The following is a 17523-nucleotide window of genomic DNA, read 5'->3' on the forward strand; positions in this document are numbered from 1 at the left end:
TGTGGCGCACGGGCTTAGTTGCTCTGCAACATGTGGGATCTTCCCAGCCCAGGAATCGAACCCATGTCCCCTGCATTGGCAGGCGGATTCTTAACCACTGTGCCACCAGGGAAGCCCCTGGTTACTTTTAGTGGTAAAACTGTCTTAGTCAGTCCTGCGATTTCATATCAAAGCAAGTAGTTTATTAATCTGAGTTGTGTCTCCCCCTTTATGTGCTGTCTAGTGAGCCACAGTCCCCACCACTCCCTATTAGGCACACCTGCTACACTCATTTCTAAGCCATGCCTGGTTTCTTGGCAGCACCTGTATTTGCAGTTCCTACTCAAAACCTTTTTCCCAAATTGAAACCTTTCAAATCAGTGGCAATAGCTGTAGCTCTCACCCCATGCATATTTTCAAAATCCAATGTGGAGTGGTGAGGATGGTGACTTACTAGGTAGAATAAGTCCCATCTAAAGGTGGGCAGATACCTCTCGGCTCCATCTGATTATTGCAGTTTGGAAATTCAAGTTAGAAATGTACAGATTTCTAATCTTCGAATAATTTTTATCTTAAAATCTCTACTTAACACACTGTCAGACAAACACATGTCTGAGCACTCGATTTGGGCTTTGTGCTGCCCCTCCTCTGATTGAGGTGAATTCAGATGGCTCTGGAGGTTATTTTAAAAGACTATGGCTGGATGAAACAAGAGGCACATTTCAGATCAACATGAAAAAGACCTTTGTAACTGATATGCTGTCCATAAAACAGATTCACAAAACAGTGAGCTGCCAGTTGCTAAAAGTGTTTGGGATAGAAGCTAAATTGTCATCACAACAGGAGATTCATGCATTAGGAGTGAGGAAAGATCAATTTAAGAATTCTTTTTATTAACAGCTTTGTTGAGATATGATTCACATACCCTACAATTCATCCATTTAACATATATAGTTCAGTAACTTTAGTATATTCACAGGGTTGTGCGATCACTGCCACATTTAATTTAACTACATTTCCGTCGCCCCCAAAAGACACCCTTTACCCTTCATCTGCCATTCCCCCACTCCTCCATATCTCCCAGCCCTAGGAAACTACTAATTTACTCTCTATTTCTATTGATTTGCCTATTCTAGACATTTCATGAAAATGGAATCATATGATATGTGGTTCTTTTGTGACTGACGTAATGTTTTCCCTTAGCATAATGTTGTCAAGGGTCATCCACGCTATAGCATGTGTCATTGCTGAGTAATATTCTGTTTTATGGATATACACATTTTATTTCTCCATTCATTAGTTGATGGACATTTGGATTATTTCCATTTGGGGCTATTATGAATAACAAACATTTGTACAGAATGTTTATTTGTATTTGTGTACAAGTTTTTGTGTGGACAAATAGTTACATTACCCTTAAGCATATTTCTAGGAGTAAAATGACTGGGTTATATGCTAGTTCTACATTTAGCTTTTTGTGGAACTAACAAACTGTTTTCCAAAGTGACTATACCACTCCATTCCCACCAACAACATACAGGGGTTCTGGTTTCTCCACATCCTTGCCGACACTTGTTATTGTCTGTCTTCTTTCTAGCCATCCTAGTGGGTATGAAGTGGTAGCTCATTTGTAGTTTTGATTTGCATTTCCCTACCAAATAATGATGTTAAACATACTTTCATGTACCTGTTGGCCATTTGTATATCTTCCTGAAGAAATGTCTATTCAAATCCTTTGCCCATATTTTGGGTTATTTGTTTTCTTACTGTTGAGTTATAAGAGTTGTTTATGTATTCTGGATACAAGTCTCTTAGATAAAACATTGTCAAATATTTCTTCTTTTCTGTGGGTTGTCTTCTCACTTTCTTGATGGTATCAGTTGCAGCACAAAGTTTTTCACCGTGATGCGTTCCAATTTATTTTTCTTCTGTTCCTTGTGCTTTTGGTATCATATGTAAGAACACTAAGTCACAAAGTTCTTTCTTTTTTTTTTTCCTAAGAGATTGAAAGTTTTAGTTTTTACACTTAGGTGTATGATCTGTTTTGAGTTTAGTTTTGCATAATGTTTGAGGTAGGGGGTCCAACTTCATTCTTTTGAATGTGGATAAACCAGTTATACCACCATTTGTTGAAAAGACTATTTTTCCTTATTTAATTTTTGTGTCACTTTTGTCAGAAATCAGTTGTAAATATAAGAGTAACTGACCATAAATTCTGAGCTCTGGTTCTCTTGCTTTGATTTCTATTTCTGTCCTCATGCCAGTACTACACAGTCTGAATTACTGTAGCTTTGTAGTAAGTATTGAAATTAGAAGTGTGAGTTCTTAAAATTTGTTGTTCTTTTTCAAGAACGTTTTGGTCCCTGGCATATCCATATAACTTTTAGGATCAGCTTGTATTTTCTGCAAAAATATCGAGTTAGGATTTTGGTAGAGATTGTTCTGAATCAGTAGATCAATTTGTGGAGTATTACCATTTAACAATATTAAGTCTTGTGAGCCATGAACATGGGATGTCTTTACATTTATTTAGATCTTTAAATCCTTTCAACAGTTTTTGTAGTTTTTCAGAGGACAAGTCTTGAACTGCTTTTGTTAAACTTATTCCTAGGTATTTTAATCTTTTTAATGCTATTGTAAATGGAATTGTTTTTGTAATTTTATTTTCAAATTATTCATTACAAGTGTGTAAAAATACGATTTCTGATCTTGTATCTTGCAACTTTGCTGTATTTGTTTATTAGTTCTAATCATTTTTATTGAGCTCCTTGGAAGTTTCTTTATAAAAGCTTATAGCTTCTATAAATAAGTTTTATTTTTTCCTTTCCAATGTGGGTACTTTTATTTCATTTTCTTGCCTAATTTCTCTAGGCATAAACTCCAGTATGATATTGAATACAAGTGATGAGAGGGGCCATGCTTATCTCTTTCCTCATTCTAGGAGAAAAACTTACAGTCTTTCTTCATTAAGTACAATAGTAACTGTGGGTTTTTTGCACGTGTCCCTTCTGTCTCCTCTAAATGTTCTGATTTATTGGCATATAGTTGTTCATAGTATTCCTTTATAATTCTTTTTATTTCTGCAAGTTCTAGAATGATGTCTTCTTTCAATATTGATTTTATTATTTATTTATTTATTTATTTATTTATTTATGGCTGCATTGGGTCTTCATTGCTGTGTGTGGGCTTTCTCTAGTTGCAGTGAGCAGGGACTACTCTTCATTGTGGTGCACAGGCTTCTCATTGTGGTGGCATCTCTTGTTGCAGAGCACAGGCTCTAGGGCATGCGGGCTTCACTAGTTGTGGCACATGGGCTTAGTTGCTCTGCGGTATTGTGATCTTCCCAGAGCAGGGCTTGAACCCATGTCTCCTGCATTGTCAGGTGGATTCTTAAACACTGTGCCACCAGGAAAGCCCTCATTTATTTTAATAATTTGAGCGTTCTCTCTTTTTTCTTGGTCAATCTAGCTAAAGTTTTATCTATTTGGTTGATCTTTTTCAAAGAATGAACTTTTAGTTTTTATGATTATCTCATTTTTAATTCTTTATTTTACTTATTTCCACTCTACTCTTTATTATTTGATTCCTTTTGCATTCTTTGGGTTTAGTTTCCATTAAAATTCTAGTTGCTTAAGGTGGAAGGCAAATTTACTGATTTGAGATCTTTTTAATATAGCCATTTACAATATTAATTTTACTCTAAGCACTACTTTAGGTGCATCCTATATGTTTCATTATGTTGTGTTTCCATTTTCATTCATCTCAAAGAACTTTTAAGTTTCCCTTTTATTTTTTTATACATCTTTATTGGAGTATAATTGCTTCACAATGTTGTGTTAGTTTCTGCTGTACAACAAAGTGAATCAGCTATATGCACACACATATCCCCATATCCCCTCCCTCTTGAGCCTCCCTCCCACCCTCCCTACCCAACCCCGCTAGGTGGTGACAAAGCACCGAGCTGATCTCCCTGTGCTATGCAGCAGCTTCCCACCAGCCATCCGTTTTACATTTGGTAGTGTATATATGTCAGTGATACTCTCTCACTACATCCCAGCCTCCCATAACCCCTGTGTCCTCAAGTCTGTTCTCAGAACCTACCACTAGGTTCATCAGTACCATTTTTCTAGATTCCATATATATGCGTTAGCATATGGTATTTGTTTTTCTCTTTCTGACTTACTTCACTCTGTATGACAGAGTCTAGGTCCATCCACCTCACTACAAATAATTCAGTTTCATTCTTTTATATGGCAGAGTGATATCCCATTGTATATATGTGCCATATCTTCTTTATCCATTTGTCTGTTGATGGACATTTAGGTTGTTTCCGTGTCCTGGCTATTGTAAATAGTGCTGCAGTGAACATTGTGGTACATGTCTCTTTTGGAATTATGGTTCTCTCAGGGTATATGCCCAGTAGTAGGATTGCTGGGTCATATGGTACTTCTATTTTTAATTTTTTAAGGAATCACCATACTGATCTCCATAGTGGCAGTGTCAATTTCTATTCCCACCAACAGTGCAGGAGGGTTCCCTTTCCTCCACACCCTCTCCAGCATTTATTGTTTCTAGATTTTTTGATGATGGCCATTCTGACTGGTGTGAGGTGATACCTCATTGTAGTTTTGATTTGCATTTCTCTAATGATTAGTGATGTTGAGCATTCTTTCATGTGTTTGTTGGCAATCTGTATGTCTTCTTTGGAGAAATGTCTATTTAGGTCTTCTGCCCATTTTTGGATTGGGTTGTTTTTTTTCTGATATTGAGCTGCATGAGCTGCTTGTATATTTTGGAGATTAATCCTTTGTCCATTGCTTTATTTGCAAATATTTTCTCCCATTCTGAGGGTTGTCTTTTCTCTTGTTTGTGGTTTCCTTTGCTGTGCAAAAGCGTTTAAGTTTCATTAGATCCCATTTGTTTATTTTTGTTTTTATTTCCATTTCTCTAGGAGGTGGGTCAAAAAGGATCTTGCTGTGATTTATGTCATAGAGTGTTCTGCCTGTGTTTTCCTCTAAGAGTTTTATAGTGTCTGGCCTTACATTTAAGTCTTTAATCCATTTTGAGTTTATTTTTGTGTATGATGTTAGGGAGTGTTCTAATTTCATTCTTTTACATGTAGCTCTCCAGTTTTCTCAGCACCACTTATTGAAGAGACTGTCTTTTCTCCATTGTATAGTCTTGCCTCCTTTATCAAAGATAAGTTGACCATATGTGCGTGGGTTTATATCTGGGCTTTCTATCCTGTTCCATTGATCTATATTTCTGTTTTTTGTGCCAGTACCATATTGTCTTGACTACTATAGCTTTGTAGTATAGCCTGAAGTCAGGGAGCCTGATTCCTCCAGCTCCGTTTTTTTCCCTCAAGATTGCTTTGGCTATTTGGGGTCTTTTGTGTTTCCATACAAATTGTAAAATTTTTTGTTCTAGTTCTGTGAAAAATGCCATTGGTGGTTTGATAGGAATTGCATTGTATCTGTAGATTGCTTTGGGTAGTATAGTAATTTTCACAATGTGGAGTCTTCTAATCCAAGAACATGGTATATATCTCCATCTGTTTGTATCGTCTTTGATTTCTTTCATCACTGTCTTGTAGTTTTCTGAGTAAAGGTTTTTTGCACCTTAGGTAGGTTTATTCCTAGGCATTTTATTCTTTTTGTTGCAGTGGTAATTGGGAGTGTTTCCTTAATTTCTCTTTCTCATTTTCCATTGTTAGTGTATAGGAATGCAAGAGATTTCTGTGCATTAATTTTGTATCCTGCTACTTTACCAATTCATCAATTAGCTCTAGTAGTTTTCTGCTGGCACCTTTAGGATTTTCTATGTGTAGTATCACATAATCTGCAAACAGTAACAGCTTTACTTCTTTTCCAGTTTGGATTCCTCTTATTTCTTTTTCTTCTCTGATGGTCATGGCTAAAACTTCCAAAACTATGTTGAATAATGGTGAGAGTGGAAATCCTTGTCTTCTTCCTGATCTTAGAGAAAATGGTTTCAGTTTTCCACCATTGAGAATGATGTTGGCTGTGGGTTTGTCATATATGGCCTTTAGTATGTTGAGGTAGGTTCCCTCTGTGCACACTTTCTGGAGAGTTTTTATCATAAATGGGTGTTGAATTTTGTCAGAAGCTTTTTCTGCATCTATTGAGATGATCGTATGGATTTTATTCTTCAGTTTGTTAATATGGTGTATCACATTGATTGATTTGCATATATTGAAGAATCCTTGCATTCCTGGGATAAACCCCACTTGATCATGGTGCATGATCCTTTTAGTGTTCTGTGGATTCTGTTTGCGGGTATTTTGTTGAGGATTTTTGCATCCATATTCACCAGTGATATTGGCCTGTAATTTTCTTTTCTTTATTTTTTTCTTTATTTTTTTTGTGCGGTACGCGGGCCTCTCAATGTTGTGGCCTCTCTCGTTGCGGAGCACAGGCTCCACACGTGCAGGCTCAGTGGCCATGGCTCACGGGCCCAGCCGCTCCATGGCATGTGGGATCCTCCCGGACCGGGGCACGAACCCACATCCCCTGCAGGCGGACTCTCAACCACTGCACCACCAGGGAAGCCCCTGTAATTTTCTTTTTTTGTGACATCATTGTCTGGTTTTGGTATCAGGGCGATGGTGGCCTCATAGAATGAGTTTGGGAGCGTTCCTCCCTCTGCTATATTTTGGAAGAGTTTGAGAAGGATAGGTGTTAGCTCTTTAAATGTTTGATGGAATTCACCTGTGAAACCATCTGGCCCTGAGCTTGTTTGTTGGAAGATTTTTAATCACAGTTTCAATTTCAGTGCTTGTGATCAGTCTGTTCATATTTTCTATTTCTTCCGGGTTTAGTCTCAGAAGGTTGTACTTTTCTAAGAATTTGTCCATTTCTTCCAGTTTGTCCATTTTATTGGCATAGAGTTGCTTGTAGTAGTCTCTCTCATGATCCTTTGTATTTCTGCAGTGTCAGTTGTTACTTCTTCTTTTTCGTTTCTAATTCTGTTGATTTGAGTCTTCTCCCTTTTTTTCCTGATGAGTCTGGCTAATGGTTTATCAATTTTGTTTATCTTCTCAAAGAACCAGCCAGCTTGTAGTTTTCTTGATCTTTGCTGTTCTTTCCTTCATTTCTTTCTGATCCAATCTTTATGATTTCTTTCCTTCTGCTAACTTTGGGGGTTTTTTTTGGGTTCTTTCATTGCTTTAGGTTTAAGGTTAGGTTGTTTACTTGAGATTTTTCTTGTTTCTTGAGGTAAGATTGTATTGCTATACATTTCCCTCTTAGAACTGCTTTTGCTCCATCCCATAGGTTTTGGGTCATCATGTTTTGATTGTCATTTGTTTCTAGGTATTTTTTGATTTCCTCTTTGATGTCGTCAGTGATCTCTTGGTTATTTAGTAACGTATTGTTTAGCCTCCATGTGTTTGTGTTTTTTACCGTTTTTTCCCTGTAATTAATTTCTAATCTCATAGCATTGTGGTCAGAAAAGATGCTTGATATGATTTCAGTTTTCTTAAATTTACTGAGGCTTGATATGTGACCCAAGATGTGAACTATCCTGGAGAATGTTCCATGCACACTTGAGAAGGAAGTGTAATCTTCTGTTTTCAGATGGAATGTCCTATAAATATCAATTAAATCTATCTGATCTCTTGTGTCATTTAAAGCTTGTGTTTCCTTATTAATTTTCTGTTTCGATCTGTCCATTGGTGTAAGTGAGGTGTTAAAATCCCCCACTATTATTATGTTACTGTCGATTTCCTCTTTTATAGCTGTTAACAGTTGCCTTATGTATTGAGGTGCTCCTATGTTGGGTGCATATATATTTATAATTGTTATATCTTCTTCTTGGATTGATTCCTTGATCATTATGTAGTGTCCTTACTTTTCTCTAGTAGCATTCTTTATTTTAAAGTCTAGTTTATCTGATATGAGTATTGCTCCTCCAGCTTTCATTTGATTTCCATTTGAATGGAATATCTTTTTCCATCCCCTCACTTTCAGTCTGTATGTGTCCCTAGGTCTGAAGTGGGTCTCTTGTAGACAGCATATATATGGGTCTTGTTTTTGTACCCATTTAGCAAGCCTGTGTCTTTTGGTTGGAGCATTTAATCCATTCACATTTAAGGTAATTTATTGATATGTATGTCCCTATTACCATTTTCTTAATTGTTTTGGGTTTGTTTTTGCAGGCCCTTTGCTTCTCTTGTGTTTCCCACTTAGAGAAGTTCCTTTAGCATTTGTTGTAGAGCTGGTTTGGTGGTGCTGAATTCTCTTAGCTTTTGCTTGTCTGTAAAGCTTTTGATTTCTCCTTCAAATCTGAATGAGATCCTTGCTGAGTAGAGTAATCTTGGTTGTAGGTTCTTCCCTTTCATCACTTTAAGTATATCATGCCACTCCCCTCTTACTTGCAGAGTTTCTGCTGAAAAATCAGCTGTTAACCTTATGGGGATTCCCTTGCATGTTATATGTTGCTTTTCCCTTGCTGCTTTTAATATTTTTTCTTTGGATTTAATTTTTGATAGTTTGATTAATATGTGTCTCAGTGTGTCTCTCCTTGGGTTTATCCTGTATGGGACTCTCTGCACTTCCTGGACTTGATTGACTATTTCCTTTCCCATGTTAGGGATGTTTTCAACTCTAATCTCTTCAAATATTTTCTCAGACCCCTTCTTTTTCTCTTCTTCTTCTGGGACCTCTACAATTGTAATGTTGGTGCATTCACTGTTGTCCCAGAGGTCTCTGAGACTTTACTCAATTCTTTTCATTCTTTTTTCTTTATTCTGCTCTGCAGGAGTTATTTCCACCATTCTGTCTTCCAGGTCACTTATCTGTTCTTCTGCCTCAGTTATTCTGCTATTGATTCCTTCTAGACTATTTTAAATTTCAGTTATTGTGTTGTTCATCACTGCTTGTTTGTTCTTTAGTTTTTCTAGGTCCTTGTTAAATATATCTTGTATTTTCTCCATTCTATTTCCGATATTTTGGATCATCTTTACTATCCTCACTCTGAATTCTTTTTCTGGTAGACTGCCTATCTCCTCTTCCTTTGTTTGGTCTTGTGGGTTTTTACCTTGCTCTTTCATCTGCTGCATATTTCTGTGTCTTCTCATTTTGTTTAACTTACTGTGTTTGGGGTCTCCTTTCTGCAGGCTGCAGGGTCGTAATTCCTCTTACTTCTGTTGTCTGTGCCTAGTGGGTGAGTTTGGTTCAGTGGCTTGTGTAGGCTCCCTGGTGGGGGGGACTGGAGCCTATGTTCTGGTGGGTGAAGCTGGATCTTGTCCCTCTGATGGGCAGGGCCACATCTGGTGGTGTGTTTTGCGGTGTCTTTGAGCTTAGTATGACTTTAGGTAGCCTAGCCTGTCTGCTAGTGGGTGGGGTTGTGTTCCTGTTTTGCTAGTTGTTTGCTGTGAGGCATCCAGCACTGGAGCTTGCTGGCCGTTGGGTGGAGCTGGGTCTTTGTGTTGAGACAGAGACCTCTGGCAGAGCACTCACTGATTAATATTCCAAGGGGCTGGGAGTTCTCTGGTGGTCTGACATGCTGGACTCAGCTCTCCCACCCCCAAGGCTCTGGCCTGATCCCCTGCTGGACCACCAAGACCCTGCAAGCCACACAGTGTGGAAGAATAGGAAGAAGAAAAACAAAATCATAAAGAAAAAACAGAAAAGAACCCAAACAAACAAACGGACAAATCCCCAAGACAAATGGTAAAAGCAAAGCTAAACAGACAAAATCACACAAAGAAACATACACACAGGCACTCACAAAAAAACAAAAGAAGAAAAAGAGAAAACAAAGAAGAGAGGAACCAAACCAATAAACAAATCCAAAGCCAAAACAAACACTGAAAACTAACAAAAACATAAAAGCAGAAACAAATCAAGTGCAGAATGCAAACTGAAAAAAGGCACTGAAAGCATAAAAGAAATACAAAAACGATAAAGCAAAATGTAAAGACGAAAGATGAAAACAAAAGGAAAAAATACAAAATGACAGAGAGGTAAAGTAAAAATAGAAAAATATAAAATACAGTTAAAATAAAACAAAGCAAAAGAAAGGAAAAAACAAACACAAGGAAAAAGCACAATATAAAAGTACAGTAGAATTAGGTAAAAACAATTAAGTAAAATATATTTTAAAAATAAAAGCATAAAAAGAAAAGTAAATTTAAAAGTAAAATTTAAAAAATGATAATAATAAAAAAAGAACAACAGAACCAAAAAAAAAAAAGTAGTGATATTTTCCTGTAGCCTTCATTGTCAGTGTCCTTGGCCGCACAGTGAGCCACAGCCAATTCCTGCTTCCGCAGGAAGCCCTCGGGTACCTCTAGGTGGGTCTCTGGACCTGCTGTGGGCACTGTGGGGCCAGCTCAGACTCTGACCTGACCTTAGTCCTGCGTGTACTTGCCCCCAAAGTCCACAGTTGCCCCCAAAGTCCACAGCCTCAACTGTGGGAACACTCATTGTCTATTCAGGTATTCTACAGATGCAGGGTTTACCCAGCTGATTGCAGGGATTTGATCACTGCTCCTGAGCTGCATGGGGATACTTCCCTTTCTCTTTTTTGGTCACACTGCCCCTGGAGTTCAGCTTTGGTTTTGGCCCCGCCTCTGCATGTAGCTGCCCTCAGGCGTCTGTTGCCTGCCCAGGCAAGAGGGGGCAAAGCAGCAGCTATAGATTAGGTCTCACTTGCTTGCTCAGGCTGGGGGGAGAGGGATATAGCAGTCATAATTGGGATGTGCGGGGAGGGCCTGCAGTGGCAGAGGCCGTTGTGAAGTTGCAAGAGCCTAAGGAGGCACGCCATGCTTTCTCCCAGGGAAGTTGGTCCTGGTTCGCAGGACCCTCAGCAGTGGCAGGCTGCACAGGCTGCTAGGAAGTTGTGGGCAGGTACCTGCCTTGCACACAGGACCCTTGGTGGCAGTGGCAGCAGCCTCTGGGGTCCGAGATAACAGCCACAGGTCACACTCGCACCCATGCAGGCATTGCCCTACCATCTGTGAGCACACAGAGAGAGAAGCTTTTCTGGCAGGGCTGCCCCTCTCCTCATGCACACAACAAAGGTATCCTGCCTCTCTGGCAGGCCTAGGTTTTTTCCCAGACTCCCTCCCAGCTAGCTGTGGCGCACTAGCCCCCCAAGGCTGTCCTCACGCAGCCAACCCCAGTCCTCCCAGGGGTCTGACCTCCGAAGCCCAAGCCTCAGCACCCAGCTCCCACCTTCCCCAGCAAGTGAGCTGACAGGTGTCTCAGGCTGGTGAGTGCTGGTCAGCACTGATCCTCCATGTGGTAATCTGTCTGCTCGGCACTCCACACCTCTGTTGCTGCCCTCTCCTCTGAGGCTCTGACGCTCCCCTGTCCCGTCTCCACCAGTGAGGGGGCTTCCTAGTGTGTGGAAACTTTTCATCCTTCACAGCTCCCTTCCAGAGGGACAGGTCCTGTCCCAATTTCATTGTCTCTTTTTTTCTTTTTTCTTTTGCCCTACCCAGTTACATGGGGATTTTCTCACCTTTGTGGAAGTCTAAGGTCCCCTATGAGGATTCAGTAGTTGTTCTGTAGGCGTTCTTCCACATATAGATCTATTTTTGATGTATTTGTGGGGAGGAAGGTGATCTCCACGTCTTACTCCTCCACCATCTTGCAGTTCTCTCCCCTAAGTTTCCCTTTTATACTACTTCTTTGACCTGTTCATTATTTAGGAATGTGTAATTCAATTTTCACATATTAATGAATTTCCAAAATATCCTGCCGTTGATGTATAATATAGTACCATTGTGGTCAGAGAACATACTTTGTATGACTCCAGTCCTTTTAAATGTATTGAGGATTGTTTTATGACCTAACATGGGATCTGCCCTAGAAAATGTTCCATGTGTACTTGAAAAGTATATGTATTCTGTTCTTGTTGTGTGGCGTATTCAATAGGTGTCTATTAGGTACAATCGCTTCATAGTTTTGTTGAAGTGTTCCATTTTTTTCTTGATATTCTGACTTGTATCCATTATTGAAAGTGTGGCATTGAAGTTTCTGATTGTTGAATTGTTGTTTCTCCTATTCTATCCATTTTTGCACTGTGTATTTTGGTGCTCTGGTATAAGATGCATATTTGTTTATAGTCATTATGTCTTTCTGATAGATTAACACTCTTATCATTATAAAATGTCTTTGTCTCTAGTGACAACTTCTGTTTTAAAGATTATACTGTCTGACATTAGTGCAACCACTCCAACTATCTTTAATTAGTGCTTACAAAGTATCTCTCTTTTCTTCCTTTTGCTTTCAACCTATTTGGTCTTTGAATTTAGTGTGTGTCTTGTAGACGGCATACAGTTGACCCATATTTTCCCCCATTCTTCCAAATGTAAATGGAGTGTTTAATCCATTTACATTTAATGCAGTGACTCATAACTAATAAAGTAGGATTTATTTATACATCATCCATTTTGCAATGTGACTTTTATGTCTTGTGTCTTTTTATTTCCTCTACAAGTATTGCTTTGTTTTGGGTTAAATATTTTCTAGTATACCATTTAAATGCCCATGTCATTTCTTTGACTATATCTTTTGAATTATTTTCTTAATGTTTATAGTAAGGATTACAATTACCATCTTAATTTGTGACAATCTGGTTCAAACTAAAACTAACTTAATTTCAATAGTTTTCAAAAATTTACACCAGTATATTTCTTTCTACCCCTCCTTTATACCATTACTGTCATATAAATTACATCATTATATATTATAAAACCTGTAATTCAATTTTATAATTCTTCCTTTATGTTATTATCTTAAAATAGATGAAAAAGAAATAGATTACAAACAAATACATATTTATTCTCTTATATATTTTCCTGTGAAGTTACATTTACCAGTATTCTTTATTTCTTCATGTGGATTCAAATTACCATCTAGTGTCCTTCTCAGACTTAAGGAATCCCTTTAGCAATTCTTGGAGGATAGATCTGCTAATGACAAATTCCCTCAGAGTTTATCTGGGAATGTTTTCATTTCTCCTCCATTGTAAGGAAAAATTTAGTTGAGTATAGAATTCTTGGTTAACAGTCTTTTTCTTTCAACACTTTGAGATGTCATTCCACTGTTTCCATGGTTTCTGATGAGAAATCAGCTTTTAATCTTATTAAAGATCCTTTGTACATAATGTCATTTTTCTCTTACTATTGATATTTTCAAGATTTTCTTTTTGTCTTTGACTTTCATCAGTTTGACTGTGACATGTCTAAGTGTGGCTCTCTGTGAATAAATTCTACTTGGAGTTTGTTGAGCTTCATGGATGTATGGGTTAATATTTTACATAATATTTGGGAAGTTTTGGGCAATTATTTCTTCAATATTTTTTCTGCTCCTTTCTTTCTCCTTTTCCTCTGGAACTCACATTATGTGAATGTAGGTATGTTTGATGGTGTCCCACAGGCGTCTGAGGCTTTGTTCATTTTATCTTTTTCTTTTTTCTTCTCCTGAAGCTGAATCATCTCTATTGATCCATCTTTAGGTTCCCTGATTATTTCTTCTGCTAGCTCATATCTGTGGTTGAGCCCCTATGGTGAATTGTTCATGTAATTTTTGTACTTTTTAACTCCACAACTTCAATTTTTTTTTCTATTTTTATTTCTCTTTATTGGTACTATGTATTTGATGAAATATCATTTTCACACTTTCCTTTAATCCTCTAGACATCATTCCATTAATTTTTAAAACATATTTACAATAGCTGATTTAAAGTCTGTGTCTACTAAGTCCCAAATCTGGACTTTCTCAGGAGTATTTTCTCTTGGCTGCTTTTTTTCTTCCTGTTAGTGGTATACTTTCCTGTTTCTTTACATGTCTCATGATTTTTTGTAGAAAACTATACAGTTAAATAATGTATCATAATAACTCTAGGGTCGGGTCAGATAGGTATTTATTTTGTTGCTAGGTTCTTGTAATTGTTTTTCTTGTTGCTACTTACTTCCTTACTGACTTTTCTGAACTAATTCTGTAGATTCTGTATTGCTTCCAGTGTATGGACACTTAAGTCCTCTGGTGGCATTTTTTTAAGTTCTTTTATTATTTATTTTAGGAGTCATCCTGTGTCAGTACAATTTAGTGCTCAGCCAATGACTTGTTAGAAAAGTATCTTAAATGCCTTGTCTGTATGTCTTCCACCCTTTTTATCCCTTCCCACAAGAGGATCTATGTGCCTTCGAACTTGTTGCAGTTTATAAGACAGCCTTAGCTTTTACTTCCTGGTTGTGCAGGGTTTCAAGGTCAGCCACTAGTGAGTTATTGGGAGCTTCTCTTTTCCCAGGTCTTTCTTGGGTCACCTTTTTTTTTTTTTAAAGAAGGTGCTGGGGGTAGGAGTTTATTAATTTACTAATTTATTTTTGCTGTGTTGGGTCTTCGTTCCGGTGAGAGGGCTTTCTCTAGTTGTGGCAAGTGGGGGCCACTCTTCATCACAGTGTGCGGGCCTCTCACTATCGCGGCCTCTCTTGTTGCAGAGCACAGGCTCCAGACGCACAGGCTCAGTAGTTGTGGCTCACGGGCCTAGTTGCTCCACAGCATGTTGGATCTTCCCAGACCAGGGCTCGAATCCATGTCCCCTGCATTAGCAGGCAGACTCTCAACCACTGCTCCACCAGGGAAGCCCCCTTGGGTCACCTTTTACACCCTAAGAATATGTCAGAGCTTTTCAAAGTTTCAAAATCTAGTTCTCCAAGATTTCCTTTTAAATTCCTAGTTAGGTTTTTGTTTACCCGCCTGAAATCATAGCCTTAGGTAGCTGCCATATTGCCACCCATTTACTATTGTTTTGATAGTACTCTGGGGATAGGTTGTTTTTTTTTTTTTTCTCCCATGATCTGAACTCTGAGTCCACAAATACCCATGGCACTCTGGGAATAGAGATTTTTCCAGGAACTGCTTGTTCGGACAAAATACTGACTGTGCTCTGGGGATGATGCCTTTAATGTAGCTCTAAAAGAGTTCTGTCCTTTCTGTGGGCTATCTGGCTGCCAATTTTTTGCAGCTATGGTGCCACTAAGCTGGGGAGAAAGGCGGGTGGGAATAGCCTCAAGCTAAAATGTTAGAGACACCACTGTCTTACCAAGGTTCAGTAGTTTCTCTTAGACAATTTTCAGTTTTCTTCTGTGGCTTTGGTTAATTTTCCGCGTTTTGAAATGGTTGGTTTTAGTTGTTTTGCCAGTATTTGTATTGTTTTTGTGGGACAGTTTGTGAAGGTTCTTGTCCTACCATTCCAGAAGTCTGTCTCCTCTAGGATTCTGTATAAGTTAAAGAATAATGACAAAGCAAAGAAACAAAAAAGGAGCCTCTTAAAGAGAAATGTTACCCTTTTTCTTCCAGCTTTGTCTTTTTCTGTATCCCTGTCTTGTCTTCTGTACTGTCTTCCAACCTCCCTATGGCATTCACTCTGGGATGGTTTAGTGTAGTGAGGAGAGTCTTGGCTTCGGAACTTGGGCACACCTGGATTCCATTTCTAGCTCTGCAACAGTAAGCAAGATACTGACTCCTTTGGTCTCAGTTTCCTCATATAAATTGGTGATCCTCATAGAATCACAATAAAGATTAAATGAGAAAACTTTTAACGAGCTTATTCCAGACCTGTACCTACTAGGTGCACAATAAATTATTAATATAATATACAATTTATTATTCATTTGGTTCTCTCGTTTCATCCCTTTTTACTGACCTATCTTAATGAGTTTTGGTGTAAAAATAGTAATTAATGGATTTAGGAAAGTAACTTATAGAAGAAAGATAATGAAAAGAGAATCATGTCTTTTCTTTGCTGTGTGATCTTAAGAAAATTATTTAGCCACTTTGAGCCTTAGTGTCCTCACCCTTTTTTTTTTTTTTGCGGTACGCGGGCCTCTCACTGCTGTGGCCTTTGCCGTTGCGGAGCACAGGCTCCGGATGCGCAGGCTCAGCAGCCGTGGCTCACGGGCCCAGCCGCTCCGTGGCATGTGGGATCTTCCCGGACCGGGGCATGAACCCGGGTCCCCTGCATCGGCAGGCGGACTCTCAATCACTGCACCACCAAGGAAGCCCAGTGTCCTCACCTTTTAAATGAGAATACTAGTATGTGCCTCTGATAATGTCAGGGCCTTGCTTTGAGACTCACATGAGTTCATGACACTGTAGGCTTGTGGAGGCTTTGCACCATGCACTGTCTGCAAACATACAGTGGTCTCTAGTTTGTGAAGATAAGTGGCTGGTTCTTGGATTAAATTCATGGGATTAAGTTTGCTTTTTTTTTCTTCTCACAAAACATAAACATAGAATGTAAAATAAGTTGCTTATTATTTGTGGCACCATTTCCCCCATCTTTTGAGTTAGATAAGTATTTTGCCATATTTATCCATTATATAGCAAATGACATTTATTGTTCATAGACTTTGGATTTAATATTTTCATTTAATTATTCACTTTGTGATTTAGGCTAAAATAGAAGAAAAGGCCATTTATGAGTGCTGTAGCAGTCGAAATATGTATGTGAACATAGCAAGAAATACTCTGAAGAAGCTGAGAGACCAAGGTAATATCTTTTCAATTAAGTGATAAGATAAAAAGTTGTGATTAACACCTGACACTGAATGTGTTTTCTTCATTAGCAGGGTTGTTTTTAGATATTCAATGAAATGTATGTTTTAAATATTCTGTTGAGTCGAACATGCAGGTGGCATTTTTTTGTTGAAAGTAACAAGTTAGCCTTGAACTTAGATGTAAATATAACCTCACTGAAAGAGGTTATCACTGATATATTTAAATTTGATTTCTGGTTATAAAAGTAATTCACCTCCATGTGGAATAGTATCAGTACTTCTCAACTTTTTAAAAATCAATATTTTTCCCCTAATAAACCTATTTTTTCTACCTCCTTCACCCCCAGTAAAATGAAGTACTGAGGGATAATATTTTATCAGTTAAATTGGGTTTTGTAAAGCCACATACTATTGTAATAGCTAAGATTTTTTTCATTCCTCAAGAGCCAATTTTACTCCTCTGGGGGCAGTACCACCCCAGTTGAGAATACGTGGCATGAGTTCAAATAATACAGAAAAACATCTTTTAAAAAAACAGTCAAAGACAACTGTCTTCCACATCTCTTATATAGACCCTCCTTTACATGACTACAGAGATATATATAATATTCATGAATACAATCATTTTATATACAGTGTGTCTAACTTTTTTTACTCAGTAAGGTATCATAGAAGTCTTTTGTCAGTTAACCTGGAATCCACGTTCATATCTAGATCTGTATCATATTTTTTAAAGACTGCATGAAACTCTATTGTATACAACCTATACTATAAATATTCCAATATATGGAATCTATAATATAGATGAACTAAACGCCTTTGGGTATTTAGATTGCTTACATTTTTTTTTGAGTATAAATTCTGTGATAAATATGTGTGGGCATGTTAACACATTAACATTTACTTAAACCCGAACATATGTATCTTTAGCATAAATTCCTATACACAGAGAAGCTAGCAGAAAGGGTCTGTATGTTTAAAATTGGTAAATATTGGATTTTTTTGTT

General features: G+C 38.0%; 1 protein-coding gene across 4 annotated transcripts in view; it reads left to right on the plus strand.

Annotated features, from left to right (window-relative positions):
- LOC308619474 (uncharacterized protein) overlaps positions 1 to 17523 on the plus strand; it is a 47898-nt gene that overhangs the window by 12559 nt on the left and 17816 nt on the right. For all 4 annotated transcript variants that reach the window (XR_014016187.1, XR_014016188.1, XR_014016189.1 and 1 more), the window contains exon 6: positions 16413 to 16509. Coding sequence is in view for 1 of the 4 variants with exons in the window: in XM_081238307.1 (XP_081094433.1) it covers positions 16413 to 16509 (97 nt within the window). In the remaining 3 variants the exon portion in view is untranslated. The remainder of the gene's footprint in view (positions 1 to 16412; positions 16510 to 17523) is intronic.

The sequence above is a fragment of the Mesoplodon bidens genome (genome assembly GCF_964165515.1).
Source record: "Mesoplodon bidens genome assembly, chromosome: 6".
Classification (NCBI taxonomy): domain Eukaryota; kingdom Metazoa; phylum Chordata; class Mammalia; order Artiodactyla; family Ziphiidae; genus Mesoplodon; species Mesoplodon bidens.